The sequence below is a fragment of the Sinocyclocheilus grahami genome, unplaced genomic scaffold, assembly GCF_001515645.1.
Source record: "Sinocyclocheilus grahami isolate Dianchi unplaced genomic scaffold, SAMN03320097.WGS_v1.1 scaffold204.1, whole genome shotgun sequence".
Lineage (NCBI taxonomy): Eukaryota > Metazoa > Chordata > Actinopteri > Cypriniformes > Cyprinidae > Sinocyclocheilus > Sinocyclocheilus grahami.
Window position 1 is genome coordinate 286,870 of NW_015505383.1, and position 17,809 is coordinate 304,678.

Sequence of the window (17,809 nt, forward strand, 5' to 3'; positions counted from 1 at the left end):
CTAATTCTACTTACCTGTAGGCTTAAATGTAATAACAATACTATTATTTAAGCAATCCTATAATCATTAAAACAATAATGACCTATATCAGAATTTTATAAAACCAAGAACATTTTATGTAAACGCTTCAAGATACGTATTATATATATATATATATACGTATCTCATATATATATGGTGTTTGCTCTCTAAAACATTTTTTCTAATTGTAGCCCATTATGAGAGAAATGTGCAAAAACCCATTGTTTGTCACTGGGGTAGTTCCCTCAAAGGTGTACTTTTGTACCTTATCTACCCATAAAGAGTGCATATAAGTGCTAATAGTTTTAGAGAAGGTACAAAAGTGTACCTTTCAAGGTACTGCTCAGTGACTAGCTAAATGTACCATTTCTGCACATTCTTTTTTCCGACAATGTAATTTAATAATAATAATTTATGCATTTAGCAGATGCTTTTATCCAAAGCAGCTTACAGTGCATTCAGGCTATACATTTTTTTACCAGTATGTATAATGGAAAATGTAACTGCAAAATATTGTAACCCTGTAATACGATTTTGTGGCTATCTGTGTTTTGTAAGAAACAAAACAAAACAAAAACAAACTATCAAAACCACAAAAACATCTGAGCTGTGGCAAGACAAAACTGAAACAATAGGACTAACATAAAAAATGAATGTTAAAATTATAGTTACTTGGCGATCTTTCCCTTGATACTAAGCCAAGAGACTTTCAGTGTACAAGGTTAAAAACCAAATTCTAGCAATAGTATGATTAGATATTTAAGTTTCTCAGTGTATGGTATGAAACTTAGAAGCTTACTTTCTTCTGCCAGTAATGCTAAGATTTGGCTCAGATGATGGTCATGCACAGTGATAGTTCACAAATTTGGTTCAAGCAACATCTGGATGTGATAAAAAGAGTTGAGTCAAACCCAGTGTTGGTTTTGTTTAAGGGATGGTGTTGTTGGTGAACATTGCTGGGCAGAATCAGGGTTAAGTGGACTCCATGTGCAAAGGAGAAATGGAGACACAGCTTGATCAATTGCTGGCATCAAGGCTGCGTCATGTACTTCCTGTAAAACAGGACTACCAGGGCAACTCGGAGTGAGTGGGGTTACTATAACCGAAGGAACAGTGAGACTTCTCTCAGGCTGACCCAGATACGGGCCTCTGGCTAAAATATCTTCACCAGGGTTCCCCGTCAATTCTTGTATCATTGCCGGGTGGGCCCGCTTTTCCCTGCGGTGCCGGAAGACAAGTATGAGAACCACAAGAATAACAATCAGGAGAAGGCAGGCCAGAAGTGGCAGGATAATGAGCAAGGGATCAGATGCAGGTCTCGGTAAAGACTCCATCCTAACTAAAGTATTTTTCGTGGAGGGGTCCAACTTGCCCATGGTGGTACGGGGCACATGAGGAACCGTAGATCTGCTTCGTGTGTGGTTCCCCCCGCGGTTTCGAGGTTTCAGCTTTGAAGCAGTCCTGTGTGGTCTTGATGGATCTATGTGAACATTTGCTGTTCTGTTCAAAGTCGGCAACTTGGTCGGTTCTGAAAGCATATGCTTCCCTGTAATGGGGTCATAAGGTAATACTAGGTACACAAATTCGCCCCTGGCAGGCTGGACATTGGCTGCCTTCAAAAGGAAAACAAATGAGTCATTAAGTGGATGGACCACTGTCACATTGTACCTGGCTGCTGTTGTGTTGCCATAAATGGCGTGGAAGTTTATGTTTTCCTCAATGGCCACTCTGCCTTGTTCCACATCCCTGAACGAGAACGATTCCACCGAGTGAGAGGCTCCTCCAAGGTCAAATGTGACTTTGACTAGCTTGCCATGTTTTGGCGGCTCAAGGATTTCAAAGATGGGATCGCTAGCACTAAGGGAGGCCAATTCTGTTGCATCCAGGACGTCCTTTCTTAGCTTCACTGGGATGCCATCTGGGATCCTGACATGCTCTCCGAGGTGGATCAGTGGCTTGACTGTGATGTTGACCACCTGGTTGGTCAGGTTACTCTCAGATGTGAAAACCATGAACTCAAAGCAGTCTCGAGGGGATGACAGGTCAGTCATGTTGTAAAATATTCTGCCAGTGTGCAGGTCCTTTTGGTCAAAGTGTGTGGCTGGTTCTTCCATAACCATGACGCTCCCATGCCTTGGTGGGCTTGTGACTAAATACTTAATGGATGCATCTCTCTCATTGGTCACTGCGGCCAGGTTCTCAAATGTCAGAGTCACTGTGGTCTGGCCTTGCAGCAGAGTCAGTCCCGTGTTGTTGACCACACTGATGGTGATATTCTCTACCTCTACACTGAAGAGCTTGTAGAGTGGTCTGTGGAATCCATCAGTGATACTGAAGTAGATGACCCCTGATGAAAGTTCCCCTTTTTGTACAAAGTGCACCCTTCCATGATTTACATCAGCCTGGGTGAAGGTGCTGACAGACTTATTGAGCTGACCCTCCAAAGCAAGGAAGCCATTTTTGGGCTTGCTGATTACAGTATAAAAAAGCTCCTCAGGTGGAGTGTCTTGGTCCTCCACATAAAGGTTCTCAGGATCCAACGTCACGGTGTCCCCCTTGACCACTTTGAGTCTAGGGGATCCTGTCTTGAGCACAGGAGGCCGGTCATTAATAGGGGTCACAGTAATGTTAAATATTTCAGATACTATAAAATCTGCATTCTGAGGTCGTTGAGCATGCTTTCCTTTGGGGATTAGCCACACGTCAAAGGTAAAGTTATCATGAGTGGTCTCTGAGTCGTCATGTACGTAAATTATTCCATGCTTATGCAGGTTGAATTGAGAGAACTTTGGTCTTTCGTGTGTCAGGTTCTTTTCACCTACAACAATTGTACCGTGGTGGGGTGGAGAGATGATTTCATACCAGACCTCATAGAAATTACGTTCTGCTTCATCTAACTTTCCAAAAAGGTTGGAGGCATCCAAGTTTGGTTTATCAATGAGAACACTACTACCCTCAGCGACAACAGCACCTGAATAATAAATATGAATGTTAGTGTTATTAGTGTAAAGGTAATCATAATAATTGTTTTGTTTTTTCATTTGTTTTTCAAATAAAAATCACCAGAAGTCAGACATCATTACCAGTATTTGTTAAGAGTGCACTCCTATGCTCCGGGCCCGTATTTTCATAAGAGATGTGGATATTAAAGGTGTGAATTTGGAGAGATGCTGGGGGGCATGACGCAGTGAAGGTGAAGGAATCTGTAGCGGTCCATGCAACAGGTTTAGTCTGTGCATAGTGTTTTCAATGCAGCTAACCTCAGACCATTTCATGTCATCTACCCACTTATTAAACTATGACAGTTGAGTTATTGCAAAAAGATGGGCATTGTGACACTGTAAAATGATGAAACTATGGCACCATGTGCTTTTTATAGGTGAACTATAAACTATTTTCATAGGTTTACCGTTATATTATCAGCTCTGAAAATATGTTTGGATAAAAGCATCTGCTAAATGACAAAGTAAAAGTAAAGTAAAAGTATGGTTGGCTCAGATGCCAAGAGAGTGAAGTTTACATCTGAATTTCTTACTGCCCAAACAAAAATTGTGATGCCAAAAAATAAATTATTTGCTACAGATATGGGCTAGTGATGATTGTCATGACAACGACATGCAGGAGGTATGTGCAGACTTGCTTAAGTTGTTGGCCATACAGATATACCACAATACAATTTGTGTCTGAACAACTTTATTTTATTCTCAAATAATGTTACATGAAATTTAATTGTTTTGAAAAAGCAACTTTGAAATAATATACATCTTCTAAACATCTATGCTGGATGGCATCTGTGGTAAAGCATTTAAAATGATAAACGTTAACAGAACTCGCTAGCTCAAACGTAGTTTGAGTTTGTCTTAGCAAGCAGAGCACGTTCTTTCACCTAAAATAACAGAAGTCATTTAGTTTATTTATAAGTTAGAATAATCATATCCACTTTTTTCCTGAGTAACCGATGAGCGGCGTCATGAAGGATTCTAACTTCCGTTTGGATGCTGTCGTGTTCCGGTCTCCATAGAAATCCATGTTAAAATGGGGTAAAAAGACTGAATTAGACACTGTATATACAGTATACTGTATATATATATATATTATTTATAGAGTTTTAGCTTTTAGTTTTAATAACTTTTTCTTATTTGTAAGTTGCTTTGGATAAAAGCATCTGCTAAATGACAAAGTAAAAGTAAAGTAAAAGTATGGTTGGCTCAGATGCCAAGAGAGTGAAGTTTACATCTGAATTTCTTACTGCCCAAACAAAAATTGTGATGCCAAAAAATAAATTATTTGCTACAGATATGGGCTGGTGATGATTGTCATGACAACGACATGCAGGAGGTATGTGCAGACTTGCTTAAGTTGTTGGCCATACAGATATACCACAATACAATTTGTGTCTGAACAACTTTATCTTATTCTCAAATAATGTTACATGAAATTTAATTGTTTTGAAAAAGCAACCTTGAAATAATATACATCTTCTAAACATCTATGCTGGATGGCATCTGTGGTAAAGCATTTAAAACAATAAACGTTAACAGAACTCGCTAGCTCAAACGTAGTTTGAGTTTGTCTTAGCAATGCACCTATCCTTCACCAATTCCTCTTAACCTCAGACCATTTCATGTCATCTACCCACTTATTAAACTATGACAGTTGAGTTATTGCAAAAAGATGGGCATTGTGACACTGTAAAATTATGAAACTATGGCACCATGTGCTTTTTATAGGTGAACTATAAACTATTTTCATAGGTTTACCGTTATATTATCAGCTCTGAAAATATGTTAATTTGACTAGAAACTTCCACATTCAGGAAAAAGGTGGCTAAATGCTATTTAATATCACATTTTAAAAATAAATCAGCTTAAAGAACAAGTCACTAGGAGATGAGGAAGTGTAGGCACTATGTTCTAGCATTTCCTTTGTATGTTTACCGCGGAAGCGGTCGTGTGAAGACCGAAGAGTGTAAAGACCATCGACTCTATCGTGCGACTCCACCGGGCAGGACACCGGCAAAGGATAAGTATCGCTTTTTAACTCTCCTCTTTCCACTTCTGTTTCAGTTTTTTATAATCTATTTCTTACTATGTGTCAGTAAGTTGTTGTTATTTTAGCATGTGTGTTTGGCTCAGTGTTATTTTTTTAGGATTACTGATGAACTAATGTACTTATGCACAAATTTGATGGGTCTGTGGGAAGAAGATAAAATCTGTCATTTGAAAAACCAAGGTTGCAGTCATGTTTTACTGTTTTGATGTCCGTTTTTGTTTTGTTTGTTATATATAACTTAAATTGTAATTTCACAAATACTATACATATGAGTAGAATACATATTAGCTTAAAGGAAAAACCTCACCTTGAAAATTCTGTTGACAGTTACAATTGGAGGTTCATCATTTATGGGTGTTATATTGACATAAACCACAAAAGGAAAGCTTTGCTTCCGGATATCTGTATTATTGGCCACCACCGTAAAATTATCAGCCACGGTCTCACTTCCGTCATGGACATAGAATATGTATCCCTGTTCAGCCTGTGGCAAAAGAAAGTATACAATTCTTTTTTATTATAAAAACTACTAGTGAATACATTACTAGTGAATATTATCCTTTCATAACGATTATATATATACGTATTTATTTGACTTATATAAACTGTGATAAATGTATTGCCTTGTTTTAACCTTTGTTATATTGGAGTAAAGAGAAACAAAGTAAACAAGTGAAGAACAGAAACTCACTTGAGCCCTTGTGAAAGATGGAATTGGAACACCAGGGATCCTTGAGTGTTCAATTCGTCCATAATGAGGCCCCTCGGTTACAAGATAGAAGATTTGGAGTCCATGAAAGTGTTGTTTGACAACTTTGATGATGTCCTGAGTGAGAGCTTTAGAAGAACCCTCTATCAGGGTCATATTGGACACCTCTAGTGGGATGTACAAGGGTATAATATCCACTACGACTACAAGGTCACGGATTGTTAGAACGCCATTGGTTACGTCAAGTGAGAAAGAGTCATTAACATATCCATGCTCTGTTTGAACAAACTGAATATACCCTTCATTGATATCACCCTGTGAAAAGCTTTGGATGGGATTCTCCTGACTGCCACGGTAGTGATCTTCTAGCATAGATATCCGCAGAAACCCGTAGGTGGGTGCCACCTTCACAGTATACAAAATCTCAAAAGGTTTGTTATCCTCATGAACAACCTGGAACACACCACATAAGCACATCAAATAGATAATAGTCCACATTTTATAACCAAGTTATCTGAAAAATTATTTTGATTTTAATGAAGTAAAACTAACCTGGAGAACTTCCTTGTTGATTTTGACAGGCTTTCCTTCTTCCACCACAATTGGGTTATTGTGGATAACCCTTGGGGGCTTTTGATGACTCTCAAGGTACACCTTAACTAGCACACTTGCATCCAGACGGAGGCCTTTAACCTTGTTGGTGACGTTAAAAATGTCCTTCAGTATTTCACTGTCATCATGATGATACATTACATGACCTATCTTCAAGTCAAGTTGTGTAAAAGTATTTGCTTTTATACTATTGCAGTAAAGAGTCCCATGGCTTGGTGGTAGGAAAACCTCAAAGACCACTTCTTCATCATGCCTGACATCCATATTAGTGGAGATACTGAAATTAGCAATTCCTAAATTGGCCATTTGGCCTTTCTGGACCAATAGACCCGTGTTGTTTGCCACCTTAACAAATGGATCCTGGGCCGACACTTCAAGTAGTGTTGATGTATAGTGCTTCCCATCAGATATGAAGAGGACAAAGCGTCCATAACTCACCCCTTTGTGAATGAACAGCACTCTCTTCTCTTCTAAGTCCTTCTGATGGAATTGATAAAGCTTGTGTGTGGTGTCATTTACCAGGACCAGCTCACCCATAGGGATCTTTCGTCTGGTATAAAGCAGATCTTTGTCATTAAAGTCTGTGTCAGCGTCATGGTAGCACAAATCTTCCAGTGTAAGCAACCGCTGGCTGTCACGTACCACATGGAAAACTTTATCCACAACACGGATGGGTTTCTGATCATTAACCAACTGGATGGAAATAATAAATGTGCCCTCCGTGCCTCGGGTCTTATTTTTCAGAGACCCAAAAGAGGCCACGAATGTAAATGCATCATGGGTGGTTTCACTATCATCATGGATATACAAGATGCGTTCCTCTGAAATGTCCTGATTGGTGAAATCTATTATGCTGTCATTGCTGGCAGAGGAATTAGAGAGGTTTATTCTCTTCAATATCCCATGTTTAGGGCTGCTGGTGACAGTGTAGTGTACTGCTCTGGAGCTGGGTGTCTCTGAGAAAAGCATTGCCTTAGTAATGACCTTGCTCTCCCCTTCCAAGAGAGAAAGTCCATGATTTCTTAAAATGATGTTCTGAATATCTGCTTTGATAGTGATTCTGAACTCATGAATCCCTGACATGGCAAATTTCGAGAATACTTGAAAGTGAAACATGTCCCTTGTATCATCGTGTGGCCTTTCTAAGAGCTCGTATTGCAACTTGTGATTAGTAATGTCATCTTGACTGAAAGTAGAGTTCTTTTTTAAAATCTTATTATCGAGAAGAAGATGTCCTTTCCTTGGTAATGTCAATAAACGAATGTGAAGGTCATTTTCCAAAATTCTTGCACCCTTGGTAACAACATGAAATGTTTCAGTTGTCAATGTGACTTTCTGTTCACCGTCTATCTCCAACTTATTTCGGGTGATTCTATAACGAATCCAGTGTACTCTAATCAAAAACAACAACTCGTTCGTAATGACTGAGCCGACTGTGACTGTGCATTTGAAACTGTCAGTGATATTACTTTGCTGCGTCCCATGGAAGGTGCTGAGATATCGAAGACGCTCCTTTTCCAGAAGTTTTTGCATAAATGTGCTTGTTTGCTTCCACTGCCCACTTGAATGCAGTCTTTGCAGCTCACCATAGACTGGTGGCACTGTGATATCATAGCGAATGTCCACGGCTTGTTTAGGAACATTGACTTGCACAGCAAGATGTTTGTTACTAATAAACGTTGCTTCACCTTGGGTTACCTCTACTCCGGTGTTGTTGGCAACCTTGTGTTCTAGGGGAACAGCGATGATCCTGAGTACCACTGTGTTGCTTACCTTGTCCCCATCACTCACCCTAATAGCCATTCTGGAGTTCTTGACACCTTTGTGGACATAATTCACTTTACCCTGCTCTAGATCACTTCGGGAAAATGAGGTAACTGCTCTGCCCGGCTGTTCCTCGATCTCTAGAAAGCCTGAACCCGCATTCAGGTTTCCAAGGACTGAGAACATCAGGTGTTTGGAATTAGTGTCAGGGTCGATGACCCTAAGGACATCTGTGCTCATACGACGTCTTGAGTGCTCCAGCAGAATGAAGAGACTGCCCTCAGGAAGGCTAAGTTCAGGAGCATCATTGACAGGTGTGATACTGATGTTAAATGCTTGTTTAGGAACATTGACTTGCACAGCAAGATGTTTGTTACTAATAAACGTTGCTTCACCTTGGGTTACCTCTACTCCGGTGTTGTTGGCAACCTTGTGTTCTAGGGAAACAGCGATGATCCTGAGTACCACTGTGTTGCTTACCTTGTCCCCATCACTCACCCTAATAGCCATTCTGGAGTTCTTGACACCTTTGTGGACATAACTCACTTTACCCTGCTCTAGATCACTTCGGGAAAATGAGGTAACTGCTCTGCCCGGCTGTTCCTCAATCTCTAGAAAGCCTGAACCCGCATTCAGGTTTCCAAGGACTGAGAACATCAGGTGTTTGGAATTAGTGTCAGGGTCGATGACCCTAAGGACATCTGTGCTCATACGACGTCTTGAGTGCTCCAGCAGAATGAAGAGACTGCCCTCAGGAAGGCTAAGTTCAGGAGCATCATTGACAGGTGTGATACTGATGTTAAATCTGTGCAGACGGTTCCCTTTGAGATAGCTAGGCACTTCCTTATTGACATTGGTGAAGATGGAAAACATGAAAAAGTCAAGTAGGTCCTCAGATCCTCCATGGACATACATGACCCTTCCATGCCAGAGATCCAGAATACTGAAGGTGTTCTCACCCAGATCAGGGTCAATATCCAGTCGGAGTTGCCCATGGACCGGCTGCTCTTCAACACGAAACATAATCTGGGACTGACGGATCCCAAGTTTACGGAACTCTAGGTTAATCTTAATGTGTTTAGACTCAAGTGCTGCCCGTCCGCCTTCAAGAACCTCCAAATCCTTGAGTAAAAGGAAATTTCTCTTGTCCATCCCAGATAGGACATCTGTGATATTTTCAGAATCTATGGTAATAACTAATGGACTTGTGGTACTGGGTCCAAGCTGCTTTTCTGGTTCACAACCAACTGAAATATCCTTGGTGACCAATGCTTTTGGAAGGCCCATCCTTTGGTAATTGACCCTGATATTCCTAAGACAGCCTTTAATTGACCCTCCTCCTATGCGCTTCCCAACCATAGAGAGCAATCCATACTTTTGGACTTCTGTGTAAGTGCTGACATCGACCCCACCTAGGAACAGAGGTCCAGTAAACTGTAACGCACTGGCATTTATCCCAAAGCTAGAATTATGCATCTCCAAACCCAAAGTAAAGTGAAGATTCAAAGGAGACAAATAGAGCCGCAAAATGTGCCATGCCCCATCATTGACGACCATCAAGGAACGCAATCTCTTGTCCATCCCAGATAGGACATCTGTGATATTTTCAGAATCTATGGTAATAACTAATGGACTTGTGGTACTGGGTCCAAGCTGCTTTTCTGGTTCACAACCAACTGAAATATCCTTGGTGACCAATGCTTTAGGAAGGCCCATCCTTTGGTAATTGACCCTGATATTCCTAAGACAGCCTTTAAATGACCCTCCTCCTATACGCTTCCCAACCATAGAGAGCAATCCATACTTTTGGACTTCTGTGTAAGTGCTGACATCGACCCCACCTAGGAACAGAGGTCCAGTAAACTGTAACGCACTGGCATTTATCCCAAAGCTAGAATTATGCATCTCCAAACCCAAAGTAAAGTGAAGATTCAAAGGAGACAAATAGAGCCGCAAAATGTGCCATGCCCCATCATTGACGACCATCAAGGAACGCAATGCTGTCTTCGTTACACCTATTTTAATGATAGCAACAAGGTGACCTTTTTGGATCTCCAGGGCAAAATAGTTACCGTGGCCCGCAGAGCTGTATAAAAGGATCCCCTCTGAATGTACTGTATGCATTTCACATTCAAATACACCCTCTTGGGGTACGTCCCATGTTGGTAGGGACATGTATGCTTTGGAACTGAAAAAACTTATTGAATCGTTGACAGAGGCTGAAAACTGTGGGCTGCAACCAAGTGACACTTCATGAATCATTTTGTATCCAGAGTAAGGCCTAAGGGAGGAAAGGAGGTTATGCTCATTGAACAGAATCTCATCCAAACATCCCCGAAAGCCAAAAGGAATTTCATTTGCGGAGAGGTAGGATTTTTCCAGATCCCCAACACCACCAACAAAAAGTCCATCCTGGACATCCAGTTCAAAGTCAGGTCCTGGCATCTTAACAGATGTTATAGAGTTTTTGTCCACAGTCAGCGTGATGTTGTCATGATCATGTTGAAGTTCTACTGTATGCCAGGTCAGATCATTTAAGGGGATACCCTTCTCAGACCGAACAGTCCGTTCCCCAGATCCAAGCTGAATCTGCACCTGACAGAGATGGACAGAATATCTTTACAGTAATGTAGGAAATAATCTTTTAAAAAGCGAATTACTCCCGGTATCGCTAAGAAACTCATACTACATTAACTGCATGCAACAGAGTTACCATGTGAGTATTCCTCAGCATGAAAAGACTTGTCAGTACAGTGATGCATGTGGAGGTTTAGACTACGAACAGAACTTTTCTGTCTGGAAGCAACATGAAATCACTTGCCTTTTGTTTTTGCCTGTGGGCACAAAATATCTGTGTTGAGTGCGTACCTTATTACAAGTCAGATAAATGTAACTGCCATAGATGGGTATAAGTTTAGGCTCAGTAGGAAGAACACTCATTTTTAAGAATCCAACATACTGTAATTTAGCAAATTCATCTGAACTGATCAACATATGCAACATTTCAAATCTCAGCCTCTTACAGCAGTTGCAAAACTACAATGATCTCAGACAGTGATTTTTCTGTATTCTTATGCCAAAATATTATTTCAGTTTTTGACTCATCACTGAAATTAATACGCACTCTATTCTAGAAAATGCATAAGAGAGACTAATGAATAATATGCAATTAAAAGTTACAAAACATCAAATTACACATTACAATAAAGTCTATACCTACATATAGTGTTGTTTATGAAGACCTCTTTTTAGTCAAATCATTTAAATGTAATTTATTTAATTAATCACCTGTACTCTGCCAGAATGCAGCCCAACCCAGAGGAAGTTCGTTTCCCCAGCTGCCAAGAATAGCAGGCCACTGGGTCTGGAGGTTCGAAACCGCACATGGAAAGACGTCTGACTTGACAACTCAACTGCTTTCAAATGCACAAGCCCATCTCCATAGAAAGAAGCTGCAAGGTCATTTGTACTAGGATTAGTTTTTTTCTTTCTTTCATGAAACCCCTATTGATGCATGTGTTTTATAATACTATGCTTAATACAGCATATACATAATCATTACACATTTTGCACTTTACAACAGTAAGGGCAAAGGACACATTCCTTAAAACAAAATGCCAGAGAGTAGATGTCTTGCTGTTTGAGAAATAAAACACATACATTTAAATTACTTAATTTCATCCCCTTAAAACAAGCTTTTGTCTCTCCTCATAAGTGCATGGACTATTCTTACATACTGTACGTATGGTTAAGTTAGATGCTGCTGTTGTCCCCAGTAAATTAAGAGTTTTATTGGCCTGAACAGCTCTGTGACAGCTGCTCTGTGCCTAATGCAGTTTAGACTAAGTGCTGTTGTGCCTGCAGCCCTCCAATGCTGTATCAGAATTCAATTAATGCATTTTAGAGCACAATAGTAGAGTTTAATTTCTAGAGCACTGTGTCAAAGAAGTCAATATGGATATGCACAGTGACTGGGGATGAACATGCTTTTCAAAATGCAAACCATAGGCTACTGAGTTAGTAGAGCGGGGAATATTTACTAATTCAATTGCTCAAATTTGATTATTCGACCTGTGAGGGACAGATTGTAAAAGTATGTCCAAGTTACTGTATAAACTAGTCAAGCACTACAGTCTATAACATCCATCCCTAAAGCACTTTTTATGCATTATGGACACTGGGATAAAGAAACATCGCATGAAAGTTCCATAACTTTGAAATCATTTTTACCCAAACTAAATATTTATAATTTAAATACAGAAGAATTACACTCATAACAGTATTTAAGTGATGAATACGGGGGATCATATTTTTAAACGCTTAAAGCAACATTATCTCATCTTTCTAGAAATGTTAAGATGTTTGTAAAAATGCATTTAATTGCGGATTACTGTCTTTTATCTGTTTTAGGACTGGGGAAGGTCGCTTCAATTCATGCTGCAAGTAAACAAAATGAATTTAGACAGATCGGATTATATCTAATCCCATATCAGGCATGTGCAGAAGTGACTTTGTACAGCGAGGCATTAATTACTGCATACATGTCACTATATCCAAATGAGCTGTTTATAAATTATCATTTATATTTTATGAACAGAATAATTGAAGCCAAACTTCAGACGAAACTAGAGATATATGAACTAATGAAAACAAAACTAGGCCTATATGTAGTTTTAGTCTCAAAATAAATCATTAAATTATATGATATTAATTATATTATTATATTATATGACTAATTTCGTTGGTCAACTCACCTCCGAAAGCTTTTCCACCAATCAAAGAGAGCAGCACAAACACGCGCCACAAAAACTTTTGCTCAAAGGAAATGTGAATCCACATGTTTCATAGCATTTCAGATCAATTCAAATGTAATGCCTTAAATCACTGTTAACTTTAAATGGCTGTACCTGCATCTAAACCCATCATCTAAACAAGTCCACGGGCGTGAGACAGGTTTCCCCGCCCCTTCATGCATATTCATAGCGCTCACGCCATATATTACGGAGAAATGGCCCCGCCTCTTCATTCATATTATTCAGTATGCTTATACTTTTCTACAGTAACAGTAATGAAAGGTGGTGAAATCTTAAAGCTGCAGGCTAATATTTTAAAATTATATTTTATATGTAGTCTATTTGATGTTTTACTTATTTTTCATGTTTTATAAATATAGCATACATTTAAAAGTCCCAGCATTTATAATCATAATAAATATAAAATAATTATGAATGTTATTATATAAATAATTATATAGGCTATATAATATTAGTCGAAAAATAATTTATATTCAACATCTGCGGTTACTGGTGTGAAGATGTTGAATTGATAAAGTGGTCCTTGTAAAAATAAATGGACTGTTTTGATTTCTGCAGACAAAATGACCAAGTGCTTGATCACCCTCTTTGCAGAAATCAAAACAGTTTATTTATTTTTTTACAATAACCACTAGGGGGCGCCATCACACTACATAAACTATGAAAACATCCCTTAAACCTTAACACTGTTTTTTTCATAATGAGTGTTAAAACTAATTACATAGCTTCATTTGTCTTTGTCGAAATAATAATTAAATATGAAGTTTCTTAATCTCCTTGAAATCACACCTTTACACACAGATCATAACAAAGCTTGCAGGTTAGAATCTTTCCCTCACAGGATTATATATACAGTGGGTACGGAAAGTATTCAGACCCCCTTAAATTTTTCACTCTTTGTTATATTGCAGCCATTTGCTAAAATCATTTAAGTTAATTTTTTTTCTCATTAATGTACACACAGCACCCCATATTGACAGAAAAACACAGAATTGTTGACATTTTTGCAGATTAAAAAAGAAAAACTGAAATATCACATGGTCCTAAGTATTCAGACCCTTTGCTCAGTATTTAGTAGAAGCACCCTTTTGATCTAATACAGCCATGAGTCTTTTTGGGAAAGAGGCAACAAGTTTTTCACACCTGGATTACATTTTATTCTCAGGCCAGCGTAATTAAATAACTTCTTTATTAAAGGTAAATGTATTTGCCCAACAATAAGTAATTGACAATGTTAATTTTGTATTTTCATTTTCTTTTTAATCATATAAAAACATACTGTATTAAACACAAAATGTTATCACAATATTTCTGTGACAAAAATGTTTTTTAAAAAGTGTTTGTAGGATGTGGCTGTACAAGCTGGGATGGTATTTATTCAAGTACTTCAGAGCAATTCCACAATATATAAATATTGTATCACTCAGTACCTTGGTATATCAAAGTACCATGGTATTACCTGATACCATCACAGTTTGGAACTCAAACAGGGATTGCAGACTGTCTATCTGACAGCTACAGTTCACTATGGTGCCTGCAGAGGCAATAAACCCAATATTAACCCAGTCATAGATATGCCAAGAATAGCAAATGTTAGGTAACACACACACACAAAAAAAATTATCTGGGGCAAAATTTTCCAATTCTGACTCACATCCAACTGTTGCCAATAATGACTCCCTACTGTATGGTTAAACTCTGTATCCCACTGTCTTTTAATATGAGAGGGTTCCATCTGCCTTGTTCTTTAACATAAAACATAAAAGCTCTGTTTTTTCAGCTGCACTACTGAATCATCTTAACACTCTTATAAATAGCGTTCAGGGAAAACATGTTTGTTTTTGCCAAAGCTTTAAAACCCTGTTGTTTTTGAGTGCCAGTGAAGTGGCTGGGATCCAAATGAAGGGGAAGAGAACATAGCTAGGTCAGCACTGGAGCAGTTTGGAGAAACTGTTGACTGATTCACTTAATTCTGAATGTCCGTAATTGTTCCAAACGAACACAAGCCAGGCCTGTATCCTGTGATATAGAGCAGCGTGTTCTGGACCATGTGTTTACTGCCATTCATTTGGCTGTGGTGGGTGGAGATCAACCGCTACATCAGGAAAGACTTATGGATCATTTTGGCAAATGTAAACATGTCTTCAATGAAACATGTTCTTAAAGGAATAGTTCACCCAAAAATGGAAAATTAGCTGACGATTTACTCACCCTTCGGGCCATCCAAGATGTAGATGAGTTTGTTTCTTCATCAGAACAGATTTGGAGAAATGTAGCATTACATCAGTTGTTCACCAGTGGATCCTCTGCAGTGAATGGGTGCCGTCAGAATGAGAGTCCAAACAGCTGATAAAAACATCACAATAAAACACACCACTCCAGTCCATCAAGTAACATCTTGTGAAGTGAAAAGCTGCATGTTTGTAATAAAACAAATTCACCATTAAGACATTTTTAACTTTAAACTCTTGCTTCCAGCTAAAATACAGTCTATAATACAATATTGCTCCCTCCAGTGAGAAAGTTGTCTCATCTGAATCAGGAAAGAAATATGCACAGATCAAGCACTGTTTATAAGCGAAAATAGTCCAAAACATTTCTAAACAAATATGTTGGTCTGAGAGGACAAAAGGGGATTTTCAATGGAGGAAGCGTTATTATGAATTATGGACTCATATTTTGGCCATAAGTGACAGTTTAAGTGAAAATATCTTAATGATGGATTTGTTTCTTACAAAAATGCAGCTTTTCACTTCATTGGACATTAACTGATGGACAGGGTTCATGTGGATTATTGTGATGTTTTTATCAACTGTTTGGACTCTCATTCTGACGGCACCCATTCACTGCAGAGGATCCATTGGTGAGCAAGTGATGTAATGCATTTCTCTAATTCTGTTCAGATGAAGAAACAAACTCATCTACATCTTGGGTGGCCTGAGGCTGAGTCCATTTTAAGCTAATTTTCATTTTTGGGTGAACTGTTCCTTTAAATACACAAGTTTTACATTTAACAAACTATATGATCTGTTAATGTAATGAGACCTGAATATTCAAACTAAGAAATGCTAAGAAAAGTTTTAAGAGAAAATATGGTTGTTTCAAACACATTACTGATCTTGAAATGGTTGCATAACGAAAATGAAGGGTACATTTCCCCCCCCCCAAAAAAGCCTATTTTTTTGGAGATTACCAAATATGCAATGTCCCTGAGACTGCTCCAAAACCCACAAGTTTTGATTTGACAGATCAGTGTCGGCTTCCATACACTCTTAATTATTTCAATATGCAGTGGACGGAAAAGGCCTGCTCTGGACTGAGTAACTGGGCTACATGCATACTTTATTTGTGGATCATGGTGTAGGCTGACACCAGATTGCATAACAATCCACTTTTTTGGAGCTCTGACTGCCATGAGACAGGCCGTATCCGGAGTGTACATAGACAGTAGGCCTCTGGAATAAGTCTGGGATTGTGCAATAGCAAAACAATTGAAACCAGACAGCAAATGCTCCTGCTAATTCTGATATGTTCTCTTTGATGCACATTTAAAGAGGAATTTAAACCATTTATAAACACAGAGTTATCGATTACATTTACGCATTTAGCAGACGCTTTTATCCAAAGCGACTTACAGTGCATTCAGGCTATACATTTTTTACCAGTATGGTAAAACGATTAGCATTTGGTTGGCCTAAAGCTGTGGTGTCCTTACAATTAAACATTAAATTCCTTGATATTACCACAAATTGCATATATTTATTAACGTGATATAGCCTACTTTTATATTAGAAATATAATTTTAGGGACTTTTTTTTTAACTTTTATTCAGCAAGAATATGTTAAATTGATTAAAAGTGACAGTAAAGGCTTTAAAAAATCATTTTTAATAAATTAACTTTCTATTCATCAAAGAATTCAGAAAGAATGTATCATGGTTTTCACAAAAATATGAAGCAGCACAACTGTTTTCAACATTTATAATAAAAAAAAATTCTTGAGCAGCAAATCAGAATATTAGAATGATTTCTGAAGGATCATGTGACACTGAAGACTAATGATGCTGAAAATTCAACTTTGCATAACAGGAATTAATTACATTATATATTCAAATATATTCAAATAGAAAATTATTTAAAATTCTAATATTATTTCACAATATTACTGTTTTTATTGTATTTTTTTTATCAAATGCAGCCTTGGCCAACATTAATATCTTACCGACCCCAGACTTTGGAACAGTAGTGTTTATATATTTGTTAAATAAAATTAACTTTACAATTTAGGCATTTGACAAAAGTATTCAGAATGCTGGGTTTATATGCTTAGAAAAATGGCCTCATAATGCCCCTGAAATGTATTTAATGCATAACCTGCTGTCTGCAACCCTATCAGAACAGAGCTGCGATCCATTTTTGAGAACCACTGCCCTAAAGCATTCAGCAATGGCATGCGTATAAACACAAACAAACATGTAAACACAATCTGACTGATATTTAGATTGCATTCAAATTCAATCAGCGTGGATCTGCATGCCTGCAAGACACTGCAGATGAAGGCTCTACACTTAGGCAGAGGCCTCAGTGCTCAGGGGAATTCCTCTGACATCTGATCCGCTCAATCTAGACACCTGATGGAGGGAAGGGCCAGCTGGTGGCCCTCAAACACTACTGGGGATGAACAACTACATTGTACATCCATTATACACATATAATGATGAAAGGCAAGCACTTGTGAGAGAGAGCAACAGCAAAATCATTAAAGATCACAATTTACTATATACTGTATATATATATATATATATATATATATATATATATATATATATATATATATA

General features: G+C 38.3%; 1 protein-coding gene across 1 annotated transcript; it reads right to left on the bottom strand.

The window, feature by feature from the left end:
• Nucleotides 1-182: 182 nt before the first annotated feature.
• On the bottom strand, nucleotides 183-13,099 carry LOC107595562 (chondroitin sulfate proteoglycan 4-like). The gene is made up of 11 exons (XM_016285998.1): nucleotides 12,913-13,099; nucleotides 11,447-11,610; nucleotides 9,724-10,753; nucleotides 9,525-9,540; nucleotides 8,588-9,299; nucleotides 6,335-8,116; nucleotides 5,765-6,235; nucleotides 5,381-5,557; nucleotides 3,962-4,051; nucleotides 3,105-3,252; nucleotides 183-2,992 (listed from the first exon to the last, which is right to left on the bottom strand). The coding sequence occupies exons 1-11, from the start codon at nucleotides 12,995-12,997 to the stop codon at nucleotides 927-929; spliced, it is 6,741 nt and encodes a 2,246-aa protein (XP_016141484.1). The 5' UTR covers nucleotides 12,998-13,099; the 3' UTR covers nucleotides 183-926.
• Nucleotides 13,100-17,809: the final 4,710 nt, after the last annotated feature.